General features: G+C 39.6%; 1 protein-coding gene and 1 long non-coding RNA gene across 9 annotated transcripts in view; one reads left to right on the forward strand and one right to left on the reverse strand.

Moving 5' to 3' along the window:
* Positions 1-18,189, reverse strand: part of LOC112821565 (uncharacterized) — a 490,026-nt gene that overhangs the window by 417,209 nt on the left and 54,628 nt on the right. Inside the window, exon 4 of one of the 6 annotated variants that reach the window (XR_003207477.2) lies at positions 8,209-10,285. The exons of the other annotated variants lie outside the window; for them this stretch is intronic. This is a non-coding gene — a long non-coding RNA (uncharacterized lncRNA). Of the gene's footprint in view, positions 1-8,208; positions 10,286-18,189 lie in introns of those variants that run through there. 6 annotated transcript variants of the gene reach the window in all.
* The window catches only part of PNPT1 (polyribonucleotide nucleotidyltransferase 1), a 46,659-nt gene continuing 38,197 nt past the window's right edge, over positions 9,728-18,189 (forward strand). For 2 of the 3 annotated variants that reach the window (XM_025868802.2, XM_025868803.2), the window contains exons 1-4: positions 9,728-9,888; positions 16,509-16,569; positions 17,106-17,180; positions 17,870-17,975. In XM_025868802.2, coding sequence (XP_025724587.1) covers positions 9,728-9,888; positions 16,509-16,569; positions 17,106-17,180; positions 17,870-17,975 — 403 coding nt within the window. The remainder of the gene's footprint in view (positions 9,889-16,508; positions 16,570-17,105; positions 17,181-17,869; positions 17,976-18,189) is intronic. The other variant, XM_073897691.1, reaches the window with a different exon arrangement.

The following is an 18,189-nucleotide window of genomic DNA, read 5'->3' on the forward strand; positions in this document are numbered from 1 at the left end:
TTTCATTTCATTTGTTTATTTGACAGAGAGCACAAGTAGGCAGAGGGAGAAGGAGAAGCAGGCCCCCCAGAGAGGACCCTGGGATCATGACCTGAGCTGAAGGCAGACGCTTAACCAACTGAGCCACGCAGGCGCCCTAGTCACAGCTCTCTTAATGAATATGTGACAATAAGGGAAAGGTGTTTTCTTAAGCTTTTCCTCTACTCACTTATTTCAGTCCTGAGGCCTGCGAATTAAACTGACAAAAGACAGATCAACAGGAGAAAAGGCACACAAATGTTGTTGATGTTAATATTTTTACACGCACAGAGGCTTCACAGAAAAGAAGTGAAAGCCTAAGGAAGTAGTTAGATTCAGGGGTTGTACATTTTAACAAAGGGCAATAAATTGTAAAAAAAAAAAAAAAAAAGAAAGAAAAAAAAAAAAAGGCCACTAGACAAAGTAAAGGGAGGTTTGGACTTCTGGAGGTGATAAATTGTGGGAAAGTGAGGAGGAAAACTAATGGAAGCGTTATTTTAGTAATGTATATTTATACAGACTCATCTTAACTCCAGCCCTCCATCTCAGGATAATGGTCACTCTCCTCATCCAGCACAGGAGATGTGGTGAATCTATGCCACCTTCACAAAGGGAAATTTACACTCTGCTTTAAGGCAGATAAGACGGCAGAGAACTTTTCCTGTATTTATTGGTTCTCAATTTCCTTCAGCTCAAAATAATCCAAAGCCAAAGTGGCAAATTTTGGGGTGGCATATTCTAGACTGTTTCATTACATACATCCACAGCCACCATGTATTTATTATTTGGAACTCTTTTAAGTGCAAATGTCAGAAGCCCAAAACAAATTCACTCAAAAAAAAAAAATCTATTGATTCACTCACATGAAAATGACTCAAATATCCATTAACTGATAAGTGGACAAATAAAATATGGTATATCCATACAATAAAATAATCTTCAGTCATAAAAAGAAATGACATAATGATATATACTATAACATGAGTGAACCTTGAAAACATCCACCATTTTTTGTTCCTACAGCTATAATTCAACCTTCAATCCACTGAACCCACCATTTCTCACTATTCAACAACCTCCTCTTAGCTTCATATTGGGAGCTACTTGTCCAGCCTAGATTTCATAGTCTCATGCTTAGAATCATTTCTCTGTGAATATCCACAATTATTTTGCCCCATCTGTCATCCATGCCTAGTATCTTAGTCAACTTAGGTTGCCATAACAAAATACAATAGACTGAATGGCTTAAACAACAGATAGTTGTTTTCTTGCAGTTCTGGAGTCTGGAAGTCCCAGATCAAAGTCCAGCAGAGTTGCTTCCTGGTGACAGCGCTCTTCCTGTCTTGCAGATGACCACCTTCTCGCTGTGTCCTCACATATTAGGGTGGGGGAGCCCTCTGGTAGGTCTTCTTATAAGGACACTAATCCTATTCAGGGCCCCACCTTCAGGATCTGATTTACCTTAGTTACTTCCTTACTCCAAATATAGTCACACTGAGGGCTAGGGCTTCAACATAAGAATTTTGGGGACACAGTTAAGTCCATAGTACCTAGAAAACCCCAACCTTAAGTGAATCCTACCCCTCATTTTCTCCATTCCTGCACCAAACAGGTAAAATCTGCTACACAACTGAATGGACTAGTTTCCCCTAAAATTCATGATCACAAGTCTCAAAGAGCACACAGCAATTCATCAATGTCAGGCAATCCCATCATGCTTAAGTAGATTCATTTTTCCATTCCTCAAAATAACTTCCCTCCTAAACCTCATATACCTTCTCTTCCCACTCTACCCTGACTTTCAGCTGCTGGCCTTGCCTCAGACTTCATTACAGATTGAAGTCAAACAAATCTCCCTAATTCTCCCTGAGACAAACTTTAAAATTCACCTGCATCTGACCTACCTTTACCTACCCTTACCTTCTCTCCTATTAGAAGTCAAGAGAAGTTTCCTTGATCTTGAATGAGGACTTTTCCTACTGCAACAGAATTTAGGTTAAGGCTCCAAAACTGAAAATTATGAGTGATAATTATGCCAACATTGAAGAAGATATATCACTTAAATAGAATGAGTCTATAATTAATCAGCTCCCATCTTCCATTCCAGTCAAAATAGAGAATACTAGAAATTTGGAAATGAAATTGAAAAGTGTCACTGAGACAGAGAATTTCCAGTTTAGTTAGGAATGATGTGATATCTTTCCTCCCTACTCTGTAGAGGAAGACAGAGCCTTCCTTGCTTGTCCCACCCTCAAAACCACACCAAGCAATGGGAGCCCAAGAGAACCACTGATAGAGAATGAGGAAAATATTGGCATTTATTAAGCTATAGAATAGCCCTGTACAACCATAAAATAGGAGCAAACACAGTAAGAGAGTTTTCAGGAAGGTTTGACGTATGTCCCCTAGAGCTGGAGGACTGTAAATAAAGAATTTGAATAAATTTTTTAATGTTTAATTGCTAATAACTTCTAATCCTCATCACTCTCTCTTCCCCTTATGCCCTACAGCTGGGCAAGCTGATAAGAAACTTTGAGTGCTCTCTCCTTTGGCACAACTGTAAGTAATTATTTAAACAAACAAACAAACAAAAATAAAATATTACTTACATAATAAACCTTTTCATACCCATTTGGGGTGTGTGTGTGTGTGTGTGTGTGTGCACGTGAGAGAGAGAGAGAGAGCACGCACACATGAGAGAGACATCAGTCTAGACATCCAAACCAAATTGTGGATAAGGGTCCATTCTGCTACTACAATGTGGCCGTAGAGGGATATTTAAGAATATAGACACCAGTGCCTGCTTCCCAATAAGAGAACTTGGAAGGTAGAGGCTTACTGAATCCACCTGCAATGACAGGGCAAGAATAGAAATCACTGTTTAAGATAGGCTTCAATTCTACTTGTTTGTGGATGTATGTGGGCCAAAAGAACCCAAGGAAGCCATTTTGATGGTATTTCACCCTAGAAGGCCAAGAGCCAAGACAAGGGGATCTCAGCAATAAGAAGCTGTGCAACAGACCACCAGGAGTGGAAGCTGGAAAGGTCACAAGAGGTCACTCAGAGAGTACCCACATCAGGGAACTGTGCGGTTTTGGTGCTCCCATCAGAGGTCACCAGATAATCTCCACATCCACCCCATATCATCACCAGCTTTTGGATGTCTGCAATAATGGTAGATATGAAAACCAACTAGCATCTGTCAAATAAAAATTCCACTGGCTCCAGAATTTGAATTCTTCCATCCCTCTTTTATTCCCTGTTCCTGCGTCCCAATCCTGGAAGAACCATACAAATTATGGAGGCAGGAGCAAGCTAAAAAATACTGTGGCAAAACAAATTATATCCTTTTTTTTCACTTTTCTAGACTAAGAGAGAGAAGAGGTCTTCAAAAGTACGTGAGACCGGCTTTTGCTTAGGATGCAGAAATCTGGAAAGATCACCCCACCCTCATAACAACAGGGGAGTGACAACAGTAACAACAAAGCCAGACAGTGAAAATTCACAACTTTTCTGGAACACATCAGAGAGCTAAAAGTGACAGGAAAACCAACGAATCTGAAATCTAAGAAAAGATAGGAGCCTCCAAAGAGAAATAGGACATGACCTCTTGCTCACCCAGTATAGTCACCAACAGACAAGGGTAAGAAGAATTCAACTAGGGCTGCCTGGGTGACTCAGTCAGTTAAGCATCTGATTCTTGATTTCAGCTCAGGTCTTGATCTCAGGGTCGTGAGTTCAAGCCCCACATTGGGCTCCATACTGGGTGTGGAGCCAGAAGGAGAAGAAGAAGAAGAAGACTGCAACTAGACCTTTTAACTAATCACTAAGGGCTGAGTTTAGACTAAGGAGAGTAAACAGAACCCCTGAGAGCTGCAGACACAGGAATTTGCAACACCTCACAGGCTCTTCTCCTTGGACATCACTGAGCACTCACAAAAAAGACTAGGGTGAAAGCAAGACTCCTGAGAAAGGTGCAGGCCTGGGGAAGGCACACAGCAGCCACTGTGGGGAATGCAACACCCTACTGGATTCCTATGTCTCCATAGGAATCAAAGCTTTATGCGCTGTGGGAATGTGACAAATACTGCCACTCCTAAGGCACTGTGAAAACCCACCTCAGATAGAAGAAGGAACAGAACATAACCCTTTACCCCTGGCCCAGAATTACAGCTGGGAGAGGGGCAGGAGCACTGAGAATCCACGGACACAGTGCCTTCCTAAGACTGAGGGTTAGTCAGAACAGCAGAGAACAGCATGCTCCTCACCTCCCACCTCCAGAGTAACAAACTTATCCTAACAAGTAACAGTGGTCTACTCCTGGGACAGAGGTCAGAGCATGCTCTCAGAAAAGCAGTGCAAAGGGGAGCAAGGAACAGAGGGCACATTCAAATGAGTTCTAAAGAGAACTTAATGAAGAGACTACTTACAGAGGTTAAGGCAGATTCTGGAACTAACAAGGAATGCGGAAGGCACTGAGTGATCACCAATAGTAGGAAACTCTGAAGGCTTAAAGTGGCAAGAAAAAACAGAGTAATTGGAGTGATAGCTAGAGCCACACAAGCCCGACAACCTGGCAGGTTGCTGTAGTGACAGGTGGTTGCAGCCATTGCCACAGAATAAGGAATTATGGTTCTATATTTTTAGTTTCTCTCTCATCTTACCCTCCTGCTAGTGTCTCTCATTGGCTGACCCAACCAAAAAAGAGTCAGGGAGTTTGGGTGTTACCTATACATTAGCTCCATAATGGCACAGAGAAGAGCCAAAGGAATGGATGGAATGGGTGCAAATGGAAAACACCCAGCATAATGCAACCTACCGTGACTCCTGCATCAATGTTGGCTCCATCTCCATAGCCTTGGCAGCCTCTCCCTCCTCAGAATTCAGACCTGGGCCTTCTCTTTTCTCTCTCTACCATCTTTCTAAGTGATACAAAGCATTTCCATGGCTTGTGATATCACTGGTACGCTGATTACTCTTATATTAACACTAGTCCTTTCCTTGAGTCCTATGCTCAGATCTGTCTTGACAGCTACTCTCAGGTGTCTCAGACACTATATTTATGACCCATCTAAGCCTGTTAATAGTCTTAATTCACACCTCCTAGTATCCAATTCATCAACAAGTCCTATTAATTCCAACACTAAAATATATTGCAAATCTCTCCATCCTTTCTCCTTGCCACCCTTGACACCACATTACTCCTGATTTCTATACCTCCTTCTTATCATCCTCCAATCCATTCTAGATTCAATAGCCAGAGGGATCATCTTAAAATGTAGACTAGGTCATGCCACATCCCTGTTTAAACTTTCCAGTGCATTACTCTCCTACCTCATCTTTGCCACATTCCTACTTACTACTCTCTAGCCACACTGGCTTTACCAAGTCCTCACAGAAGCCAAACTCTCTCCGAACTCAAGGGCAACCCTCCCTGCCCAAGTCACTGCTCCCACCTGGCCCCCATGTTTCAGAACCTGTCTCTTTTTCATCCTTCAGGGCAGCTTAAATGTCTCCACAGAAAGGTTTTCCCTGGCCACCGTATTTTCTTCCATCCCATTATTCCCTATCTTCTCATCTAGTTTATTTCCTTCTAACTATTAATCACACTCGAATTTTTCTTTTTATTTGTTTGGTTGTGTTTTTATCAATCTCTCATGCTAAACGTCAAGCTCCATAAAGCAGGAATTATTATGCCCTATGACTATCTTGACACCCCTACATCCCCTCGGCCTAGTATAGTGCCTGGCATAAAACAGGTATTCCACGGGCCAGGGACTATGCTAAGTTCCATAAAAATAAGATTTGCTTAAATCTGCGTAAAAACCCTAAGAGGTAGATATTTTTATCATTTTCATTTTGCAAGTAAGGAAACTGAGACATAGAAAGGGTAAGCAACTTATCAAGAGTCACATGTTTAGGAGGTGACAGGTGAGATTTGAACCTAGACAATTTGATATCAGAGCCAGCACTTTTAACTACTACACAATACCTACTTCCACATTCGTTTCCATGGATGAGATAATGATTGTATAAATTAATAAAGTGGAAGGACGGACATAGGTTGTATCTACAGGTCAGTATGGGGAAGTCAGAGAGGCTGGTATTGAAGGCTTCCAGTATTAAGATCTGAAGACTGATTGTACCAGACTGACACATTGGAGAGAATATGTACCAGGCACACAGACTCATACATACAAAAACACAGAGGCAGGAGAGAGGGTTGTATGTTAGAGGGGAATGAGTAGTTCAATTTCCTTGGATTATAAAATGAGAGGAAGGGAAGAAAATAGGTAGTAAAAATTGATGAGGTTAAATAGGGACAGTTTGTAGTCAACACAAAGCCAAGATTAGGAAGTGATTGAAGAAAATCAGTCAGAATGGAGACACAATTAGGTTTGCAATTTAGAAAGGTCCCTCTAGCTACATTCCTTCAAGAGAAAAAAATTTTCGTGGATACCCTTGGTGTCCACTGATACTCTTTGTACAAATATATAACAAGACACAAACTCCTTAATCTTGTACCTCTTATACAGTCATAAAACTAAAATAATCGTATATACTTTATAAGCCAAACTACAAACCAAATTAAATTTTAATTAACAGTAATTTAATGCACTGATGTTTTACTTCAGTGAAATTGCTACTCAGAGCCGGCAGTGGTATTAACTATTTTGACACACATTCATTGGAGTTTGAAGAAAAGAGAAAAGGAGATCTGAGGAATATTGCTGGTGGATTTAAATTAGATCATCTTTAATGTCCTTCAAAAGTTATAGGTAAAGAACTTCCTTTTAAATTATATTTTGGCTGTCAAACTATACTTGGTAAAAAAATTATTTCTAGAATGAGACATCTCAGATTGAACCTCAATGGATCACAGCTTCTGTGCATACAACTGATGCTGGCAGGCTGGGTCCAGGGACCCAAAGAGGGTCTCCAGGACCAGCTAAGAGGGTCCTTGGCTTCACACAGGATGAAAATCAAATGCAAGCCAGCAGGAAGTGATAGCAGAGTTTATTGAAGATCCAGAGAGATCAGATACAGATGGAGCATCTGAGAAATTCAGAAAGAAAAGGAGCATGAGCCACGTCTTTGTTCAGGGTTTTTATTGAGGACTGTGGTCTGGCATCCAGGAACCAGTTAGAATAAAGACAAGGGCCCAGGTGTTATTCCTTGGAGCCAGGGGGTCTTGGCCTCAAAAAGTCTAGTGCTGGTGGTCTGGAATATGCATATGATAGCTTTGTCCAGTCATTCTCATCTGGTCTTTCCTTAGATGTTATCTATTCTAAAGAAATCATTAACTTTTTGTCCCATACAATGGGGACATACACTATTTGCATTCTGAGGCATGTGTAAAGTGGACGTGCAGGTCCTAGCAAGAATAGAAGCAGGGAAAAGAGCAAAAACCATGTTTTTATGGAGTCCTTCAGTTTCCCTATCTCACAACCACAAGAATTTAAACTTTTTATACTTCTGTTTCTGTGTTAATCTTAAAATGCTTAATGTAGAGGCTGCTTTTAGGCAAACAGGGTGAGCAATGGAATTTAGACCTTTCTAGGTTGGAGCAGCCTGGAGCAACCCCCTGGCTGAATATAGACAGGCTGATCAGGCAACCCACACAAAATATCCATAGGCCCTAACTAACCAATGGGCTACTTACAACCAGGCACAGTTACCAAAAAAGGGAAAATTCCGTAAGTTGCACACCTCACCTACCCTTTAAAAACAGCCCCCACCCACTGCCTCCTTGCAGACAGTGTCTTCTTTGCTGTCTTGCTGGCTCCTCTGTTGCAGTGTATTCAGTAAACTTCCATCACCTAGGTTCTGCTTTGGGTGAATCCTTTTACCACCCCCATCGCTGGCTTCCACACCATCACTGCCCCACATTTGGGGGCCCCCATCCAATCAAGAGAGACACCACACTTAATAGAAACACAGTCTGGATCATCTTTATGACTACTGAATAACAAATTTCAATACCCACATTGCCTTTAAATTTATGAAATGATTACTACCATATCAATTATTTGGGGTTGGTGTGAGGAAACAGGTGGACTTAATGTGTAAATACTGCTTTCCAATATTTCCAGATGGATGAAAGCTTAACAGATTCATGGGGCTCTACAGCAAAGAGGGTTGTTCAGTATTTCAAACAGGAAACTAGAGGGAAAATTAAAAAGAGGCTAGTCAAAGGTGAATCTACCATTTATTGAGCGCTGACAATGTTGGCAGGTACTGTGATAAACATCTTACATGCTCTGTCACATTTAATCTTTACAAAAACCCTATGAGATTCATATTAATATCCATATCTATAAATGAGGAAACTGAGGCTTAGAGAGATAGGGTCAGACAACTATTAAATGGCAGAGCTAAGATTGGGACCACTCAAGACTCACTTCAAGTTTATGCTCCGAACTATTAGGCAACACCACCTGAATGAAATGATTAAATAGTACTTAAGTGCTTTAGCAAAAGGTGATTTTAGTATTCTTATTCTATAAATTCAAGATCATGTTGTATTATGGCAAGTAGATTATGATAGATTTGTCATTAGGACAGGTTTCAATAGATTGGTCTAGAAAACACTGTAGCAACAGGGGGTAAAGTCAAATGTAGAGGAAGAGGCAAAAAACTTCTTTAACACTAAATATCCCTAGCAGATTTAGTAGTAATTCCTTCTATTGACATGGAAATTCCAAATCTGTGCTAATATCTCATGGAAACCAAGGTGTCAGGGAGCTGCTTTGCCACTAAATCATTTGTCTGTGTGAAGTTCAACATTTTTAGTTCTTAAAACCATGTTTGAATGTATGTTGGATTTTGTTGTTTGGATTTCTTTGGAGGAAGGAGGTTATGATCTTAAAAGAGAAATATGACCCTCATAATAAAAAAATTATCATTGATTCATTCAAGGAACCATATGAAGATGTTCTAACAGGATTAAGAGGGGTGGGAGAGATTTATTTACTCCCTGAAAATTTATCAAATTCAAATTTCAAACACTATTTTTCATTTTCCAAAACATTTCTTTTAAATAGTAGCTGGCATTTTGCATTTAATAAGAGTTAGTTTAAAAAATAATAACACTTGATCAAAAGGGGCAAAGAAATGAATTGCTAAATATTAACAATGGAAACGAAAATGAATAACAAATAATGTCAAAGATCTAAAATGGTGATATAGATCAATAAGAACTGAAATTAACTTACTAGAAATAAATTAACACAAATCTTTTCAGTAATATTTGTGTGAAATTTATAAAATAAAAGCCAAGGCAAAGGACAGGAGAGAGAGATCTCTTCCCATGGTCCACTACATAGATTCTCCTCTAATTTCCAGTTTACAGAAGCCAAATAATGTTTTGTCTGATGACTTCTATTATTACTATATTTACCCTACTTATTCAACATTTGCATTATTCTAGGACTTTCTTTTAAATAACGATAGCACACACATACATAAAAGGCATTAACTTTCCAATTGCCTTTCAGTGGCAGATACTTAAATAGGAAAGATAAGTTGTCACAATTGCGTTCAGATAGGTTTGACCCTTTCTAGGCTTCGTAGAAAGCGACCAAGGTATCCGCTTCCCCGCCTTCCCCCGCCCAGCCACCACGGAAACGAAACTGCACCAGGCTCCGCCCCGCCGTCAGCAGAGTGAGCCAATCAAGGTGCAGCCCGGGGTGATCGCGTGCCGGGTGTCATGGCGGCCTGCAGGCATTGCTGCTCGTGCCTCCGACTTCGGCCGCTTTGCAATGGTCCCCGTCGTTTGCCAGGGCGGGATCGGGCGCTCACCCAGTTGCAGGTGCGAGCACTATGGGGTGGCGCGAGGTTCCGAGCCGTGGCCGTGGACTTAGGCAGCAGGTAAGGAACAGCGTGTGTTCTATGTCCTTTCACAAGGCGTCCTGTCCAGGCAGCCCGAGGTAAATTCATCTCCCAGGCTAGGAATCCGGCAACACAGATCTCATTTACCCCTCTTTACCCCAAACCTAAGTACCAGATTTCTCTTTCCGGGTTTGGAGTCTGCTTCCTGGCACCCTTCCCGCACTCAGACTCGTGTCCTTTGCTTCTCGGTCCTCCCTTTTACCCTGTTCCGGCTCCTTTCTCCAGCTGAGTCAGTCCACCTGACTTTCATCCCCTTTATTTGCGTGGACTCCTGGACTCTGAAGTGGGAAACATTTCACTTCAAGATAATGAGTTGACAGTGGATGCGTACGTCATCCAATCCAATTTATTGCCTAAATGCATGGCCAATATGACCCTGGGTAGGAAGGGAAGGAAAACGTCAATTTATTGAACGCTAGTTATGTGATAGACGCTTTTTAAATCTGCAGTAAAGATGCTATTACCTCATTTCATAGTTAAAACAGAAGCTCAAAAAGGGTAACTTTCTCAGAGCCGCTTACTCTGACAGTAGGTGGATTTTGTTTTCTCTCCAAACCCATACTTTTTCCATGGGTCCGTTTGCCATAATTCACATCTAAAATCACTTTTTAGGGACGCCTGGGTGGCCCAGTCGGTTGAGTCTGCCTTCGGCTCAGGTCATGATCCCGATCCTGGGATCGAGTGCTGCATCCTTGCTCAGCGGCGAGCCTGCCGTTCCCCTGCTTGTGCTGGCGTGCTGTCTCTCTCTGACAAATAAAATCTTTAAAAAATAAGTAAAATAACTATTTAAAAACGGATTTTTAGAGTAAATGAAATTGCTAATGCTTACTTTATATATCTACATTTTTCACATGTACTAAATTTTTTTACCCTAGTGTGTACAAAAAGCTGAAAAATCTGCCATTGATTACAGGTTTGCCTTCCTAACTTACTGAATGATCCTGAACAAGTTACTTAGCTTTTTTGTCACAAAATGAGAAGACTGGCTTAGGTCAAGGGTCAAATTCTTCTGTAAGGGGCAAGATGTAAATACTTTAGGCTTTGTGTGCTGCATACTGTCTGTCACATAGTGGTCTGTGTTTACAGACCCTTTAAAAAAATGTAAAAAAATAAATAACTGAAAGGCTGTACAAAAAAAATAGTTTGTTGATTCCTAGACTAGATGATCTCTAAAGCTCTTTCCACCTCTGGCATTCTCTGATTCTGATTTTTTTTTAAAGATTTTATTTATTTATTTGACAGAGAGGGACAGAGCGAGAGAGGGAACACAAGCAGGGGAAGTGGGAGAGGGAGAAACAGGCCTCCCACGGAGCAGGGAGTCCAATGTGGGGCTCAATCCCAGGACCCTGGGATCATGACCGGAGCCAAAGCTTAACTACTGAGCCACCCAGGTGCCACTGATTCTGATTTTTTGAGGGAGAGAATATCTCTTCCATTTTTCATGACTTCACGTTCTTTGAATAAATGCCTCAGAACAGACACCGCTGTGCACTAAACAGACTTTTTTAATGGACTCAAAGCAAGAGTAGTAGCCCCTGCCTTCCAAATTTTCCATCATCTACTTTAAATATTTCATTTATCAGTCAACCTGGATCTCTTGTAGTTAGTTCTTGAACCTGTGTCATGTGTTGTAATAACTAGATTCCTACATATCATACCTTCTGGGTAAATCAATTCTTTCATCTTTGTGGGTTTTGTTTGTTTTTTTTTTTGCAACATTTATTGAATTTGACTACTATGTACCATTCACTTTATACCTGTTACCATGTGTATTATATATAATGCTTCAGGGGACTATATACTATTGTGTTTTTCAAATGCTCTACTTAATACTCAGAGTAACCTTTGAGGCAACTGTTTAATTTTCAGTTCAACAAGCTTTTATTGAGCATCTACTGTGTACAGGGCACTGTAGATACAGATTCTGATAAGGGAGTAAGATAAACACAGATGCTGGGAAAATCACTGTAGGAGAGGTGTGAATGGGGTGCCAAAGGAGCACAAAGGATATTTATCCCACCCTAAAGCTTGTCATTGAAGGTGAATCTTGAAGGGGCAGGAGGAGGAATTAGCAAGGAGAAAGTGGAAGTGCAATTACTGGGAGGTGACAGAGTACATTTGAGTAGCTACAAATAACTCTTTGTATGAAGCAAAAGGTGAAATGTGAGTTTAGCATCAAAGGTAAGGCCAAGTGACAGGCAGAGACTGAATCTTAAAGATGTTTCGGGGTTTTGTTTTTGTTTTTTTTGTATTAGCGAATTTTTCTCAGTGGAAGTTGGAGGAAGGTGGTTACATTCCACATCATTCTGTAGATGTTTCTAAAAATGTTTTTTTTTAAACATCTCTCTCCCTGGAATTGTACTCCTGTGGCAGCTAGCTCTGCTCTTCCCCTTCTCTTCCTCAGCCACCTTTTCCCACCCTTCTTCCCACTAATAATCTCACTTCTCCTCCTAATCCTTTTTATTTATTGTTTTCAAGTGATTTTCTTATTAGTTATTCATTCACATTAGGTAAATTCACATGGCTCAACATTTTTAAAAAGCTCAAAAATCTCCTTCCGTAGCCACCCAATTCCAATCCCCAAAAGCCATATGTGTTATCAATCTTGTATGTATCTGGAGCTATTTTACACGTAAAATACTGAAGAGTAAATTGATAAGAGGTAAAATCAATCATGATGTATAAAAGTAATTATAAGCTTGCACCAAAAACAGAACTAAAAGTGCATGAATAGGAAAAAATTACATAGGTCAGTTAACACCAGCTGAGATCATGAGATATAATGAAAAGTAACCACCTGGTTCTTTGTGTAATATAAATTGCACACACCTGGAAGAAAAACAGTTCAAATCAGGGCAATCACCAAGGCAGGACCATAGAACTATCTGGTGGATGGCCTAGGACCCCTACTGGAGACACGGAGTAGACTCAACAGAGGGAACAAAGAAGGCAGGAGTATGTAGTGTTTGAATAAATATATAAATCCAAGTGTTGTTTGAATAAGCATATAAATGGAAGTGTGCATGTATGAGAATATTTGGGGGTACTGCAGACCTGTTTGTTTTTCTCACTGATTCAGTCAGTCCCATTGTAAATTGGTTAACTGTAGAAGCTTAACAGTGTTTCCTCGCTTCCACTTCTCTGCCCACTGATACAATTGGGAAGGTCTGGTTAGTAGAGGAGTGGGTCATCTACTCCTTGCCTCAAGCTTTGTGAGTATGTGTGCTCTCTTTGGTATACTGCTAGTCCCTACATAGGTGGGGCCATGTGACTGGTATTCACCAGTGGAACCTAATAAAAAGTGATACATGTCGTCTGCAGACTGAAGTATTTTAGTCCAATGAAACTTAACCATTATTCAGAGAGAACCCATGTTCTTGACCTCTGTTCTCTACTGCCTTCTCTTGGTCCCCTGTACAAATTATATCCCCATTAAAGAATAAAGACTATCACTGAGGACATGCAAAAGAATATGCCACTGTGAGCATTCTCAAAAATTCTGGGGCAAGATCCCCATTAATGGAATAGAACTAGAGCTTTCACAGCTCCTCTTCTTTCTTGGGCCCACTTGAGTTTATTTGGAGAATACTCCCTTTCACAGGGATCACTGAGAATTTACATTATTCGATGGAATGCTAATTCCTATTAGATCTTTGAGAAATACTGCTAGCATATTCTTACTCTGATTAAACAAAATTTCAAGACCCCAGACTTCTATTTTACACATAAAACCTTATTATTGATTTCAGCTGTAAGTTGTGGGACTTTGCTTGAGTCTACACAATGTGACTGGCTCTGAGCATCTCATTTCCTCCACTTACTATGCCACCTCCAGCCTTATCTCTGCACCTCATCATTCCATCTGTCAGGGTAAACCCATTTTATTGTAGGCTGTCATCACAACATCTGTGTTGAACAGTAATAGAGATCCATCTAGAATTTCTCAAATATTTCTTGTGGTTAAAAACCAGTTTTTCAAAGTTAGGACTGATAGTACAAGTGTACATGCTTTTTTGGCTTTCAAATTTAACAAAATGAGTCTATCTGATTAGATAAATATGCTTTTCATGAACTCAGGCTTCTGACAAGTGTTTAATGGATAGAAATACTGCGTTATCTCTTTATCCTTTTTGCATATGAAGGACAGGGCAGGCAGGGCATTAGCGTGTGTGTATGTGTGTGTGTGTATGTGTGTATTCAGCACTGGACCATGACAGAGTGTTTCTGAAGCAGCTTTCATAGGACAGAACATCTTCCTCAGTATCTTCAGGAGTCACTGGGTTGGTTTGGCCTCATAATACTCATGAATTTTGGTTTCTTTGACAAGTTTCGCTGATATGTTTCAAGCCTTCAGTAACCTTTTTGTACTCTGCAGAAGCTGGGGAATAAGGCTGATGATAATACCACCTATTTAATATCTATAAGGACAGCTTTATTAATATATAATTTAAGTACTGTACAATTTACCCATTTAGAATGTACAATTCACAGTTTTGCAGCCATCACCATAATCAATTTTAGGACATTTTCATCACCCCCAAAAGAAACCTCAAGCCTATTAGCAGTAACTTCCCATTTCTCCCCAACCTCCATAGCCCCGGGCTACCACTGATCTAGAGAATTTCTGTCTGTATGGATTTGCTTCTTGTGAGCATTTCATAAAATAGAGTCAATGACATATGGTCTTTTGTGACTGTCTTCTTTCACCTACTATGGGTTTTTTTTTTTTTTGGTATGAAAAAAATTTTTTTTTTTTTTAAGATTTTGTTTATTTGCCAGAGAGAGATTGAGAGAGTGCACAAGCAGGGGTGAGGGGCAGAGGCAGAGGGGAAGCAGACTCCCTTCTGAGCAAGGAACCCAATGCAGGACTCGATCCCAGGACCCTGGAATCATGACCTGAGCTGAAGGCAGTCACTTAACTGGCTGAGCCATCCAGGCACCCCCACTTATTATGTTTCTAAGTTATATCCATGTTGTAACTCAGAAATACTTCATTTTTTTTAAACGATTTATTTTGAGAGAGGGAGAGCAAGCATGCAAGAGTGGGGGAAGGGGCAGAGGGAGAGAATCTTTCAGACTCTCTGCTGAGTGAGGAGCTTGTTTTTTTGTGGTGGAGGGGACTCAATCCCATGATCCATGAGATCACAACCTGCGCGGAAACCAAGAGTTAGACACTGAACTGACTGAGCCATCCAGGTGCCCCAATACTTCATTTTTTAAATGGCTGAATAATAATATTCCATTGTATGCAGTGAGACCACATTTTGTTTATTCATTTATTAGTGGACATACATTTTGATTGTTTCCATTTTGGGGCCATTATGAATAATGCTGTGGGTATGAATGTTCCTATGCAAATTTTTGCATGGACATAAAAAGTTTTCATTTCTCTTGGGTATTTACCTTGGAGTAGAATTGCTAGATCGTTTGGCACTTATGTGTTTAACCTCTTGAGGAATTGCAGGATAATTTCCCAAGGGAGATGGACCATTTTACATTTCCACAAATACTGTATGAGGGTTCTAGTTTCTCCTCACCAACACTTGTTACTCATCTGTTTGACTATACCCATCCTAGTAGGTGTGATTTTGATTTGCACTTCCCTAGTGGCTAATGATGTTGAGCATATTTTCAAGTACTTACTGGCTACTTAGAAGATTTTCTTTGTATAGACTTCTATTCAAATCCTTCACCAATTTTAAAATTAGGTTGGTCTTTTTATTGAGTTATAAGTATTCTTTACATATTCTAGATACAAGTCCCTTATCAGATAGATGATTTGCAAATATTTTCTTTTATTCTGTGGGTTTTCTTTCACTTTCTTGATACCCTTTGAAACAAGAAAAATTTTTAATTTTGATAAAGTACAATTTATTTTTTCTTTTGTCACTTGTGCTTTTGATATCCTATATAAGACATTGTCTAACCCAAGTTTATGAAGATTTACTCCTATGTGTTTTCCTTAGAATTTTATAGTTTTAGCTCTTACATTTAGGTCCATACTACATTTTGAGTTAATTTTTTTTTATAGTATGAGGAAGGAGATCCAACTTTGTTAACTTGTCTGCATATGGGTATCTAGTTGTCTCAGCACTACTGGTTGAAAAGGCTATTCTCTTCCCCCACCATTGACTTGTCTTGGCACCACTGTTGAACATGAATGTCTTTGTAGGCAATATTTAGGAATTTATATTTTGTCCTGAAAGTACTGGGGGATACTTTAAAGGATTTTAAGTAGAGAAATTATCCTGTTTGTCTATTAAAAGGCTACTTTTATCAACAAGGCAAGGGATGACACACTAAACAAAGGTTGTAAATGGGAATTAACATTTAGGAACACAGCTCCTGCACCCCCAAAGTACTTTATCTCTCATTCAGATTTTTCCTGTGCCTTGGTTTCTGTATTTTTCCTTAAGCAGCTCTTAAATTCCCCTGGTACTTTTAATAACGACTGTGAATTCTATCCCTTTTTTGTTTTTTGCTGGGTGGGGGCCTGCGTGGCTTAGTTGTTCTATTAGAATCTTAGATTATTTTATACTGAGCTGGGATTTGTATTGATGACCTAAGTCCTTTTGTATTGAATATTTATTTTTAAACAGAAAACTAGAAATATCCTCTGGAAAACTGGCCAGATTTGCAGATGGCTCTGCTGTAGTACAGGTAAAAAGTCCACATTTTTAAATTTTCATCTTAAAAATGGTTATGGAGACTGCTACTGATTATCTTTACAACATCATGTCACTTCTTAGAACTGTGGTACTGTAAGTTAATGCAGACCATTTCTAGTTTCAGAACCATTCCAGAGAACCAGGGAGTCAGAGGGCTGGATATATTAAATGACCTTTAAGATCTGTTTGAACCCTGGAGTTCTGTTTTATTCTGTTAATAAATTCTGTAATGTTTCTCTATAAAAAGTGATTTTACTGTTTTGTGATAAATTTTTCTTTGTATATAGCCTAAATTTCTTCTTAAGAAGTAGAAAATAAGATTGCTTGTGACTAAGCTAGCAGTAAGCCTTTTCTTGATTTCGTAAAAGGGATCAAGATTGGACTAGTTGTGATTAATTATTTTCATTATCATCGTGTCATGGAATAACAGTTCTCTTTCCTTGTATTTAACTGGAGCAAGGATTCATTCACTCACGACCTAGATGTTAATGTCTGGTTTTTAAGGAATTTGCCCATTTTATGTTTAAGTCAGGTGACACTGCGGTGATGGTCACAGCGGTCAGTAAAACAAAACCTTCACCTTCCCAGTTCATGCCTTTGGTGGTAAGTATTTGCCGATTTATCTGAACAGTAATATGGCATAAATGTAGAATTTGTAATATTTTTGTCTAATGTCTTAACAAGTGCACAGTGTAAACGTCACACAACAAAGGATTTTCTTTTGTAGTTTGATACTGTGATTAAAAGAATTTAGACCGACTGCTTCATAACCAATGCTTACCAAAGTAAGCATGCTTTAGAATGTCCAGGTTGATAAGAACAGTGAAGTGCATGAAGATTTTGATCTTGAATAGCAGTGAATTCATTGCTTTCATAGGTTTCCCTTCAGTATGAGTTTGCAAGTATATGTTTGGTGAAGAGTAAGGAGTGCTTTGGGAGTTTATGGCTTCTTTCTGTTATGAAAACGGGAATGCAGTTTTATGTAACAGAGTTGATAACAAAAAAGGGAATGTTTGATTTGACCAGAATAAGCCACTGTGGGAAATAATGAGGCGGCATAGTCCACTGCTAAGTGGAAGTCTTTTTAAAAATCAGTTTATTGAAATATTTCTATCAGTTTTCCCTTCCCAAAGAGCTACAGAATGCTAAAAGTAAAATATCCTTCATTCTTAATCTGGACCATGTTGTTAGCAACCTCAGGAGAATTAGTATCTGTATAGTTGTTCTTGGGAAATAGTTTGTTGCCATAAAAAGGAGTCAAATGAACTTCATATTTTTCAATACTACTTCAGGTTGACTATAGACAGAAGGCTGCTGCAGCTGGTAGAATTCCCACAAACTATCTCAGAAGAGAGATTGGATCTTCTGATAAAGAAATTCTTACAAGTCGAGTAATAGGTAAGATAGTAAGAGGCATTAACTCTCTGTTATGCCTGTGTTAGCATTTCTATCCATATTCTACAGTTCTCTTAAGTTTTCTCCCATTACATTAACACTGCCTGAGATTATTTACTTTCTGTATCCCCGCACTCAGATGTGGGCTCCAGGAAAGAAAAAAACTGTTTGTTCACTACTGAATCCTGGGTACTTGTTATACTACCTGGCACAAAAT

The sequence above is a fragment of the Callorhinus ursinus genome, unplaced genomic scaffold (assembly GCF_003265705.2).
Source record: "Callorhinus ursinus isolate GAN/ISIS: 27379988/994484 unplaced genomic scaffold, GSC_fseal_2.0 scaffold10, whole genome shotgun sequence".
In the NCBI taxonomy this organism is placed as follows: Eukaryota; Metazoa; Chordata; class Mammalia; order Carnivora; family Otariidae; genus Callorhinus; species Callorhinus ursinus.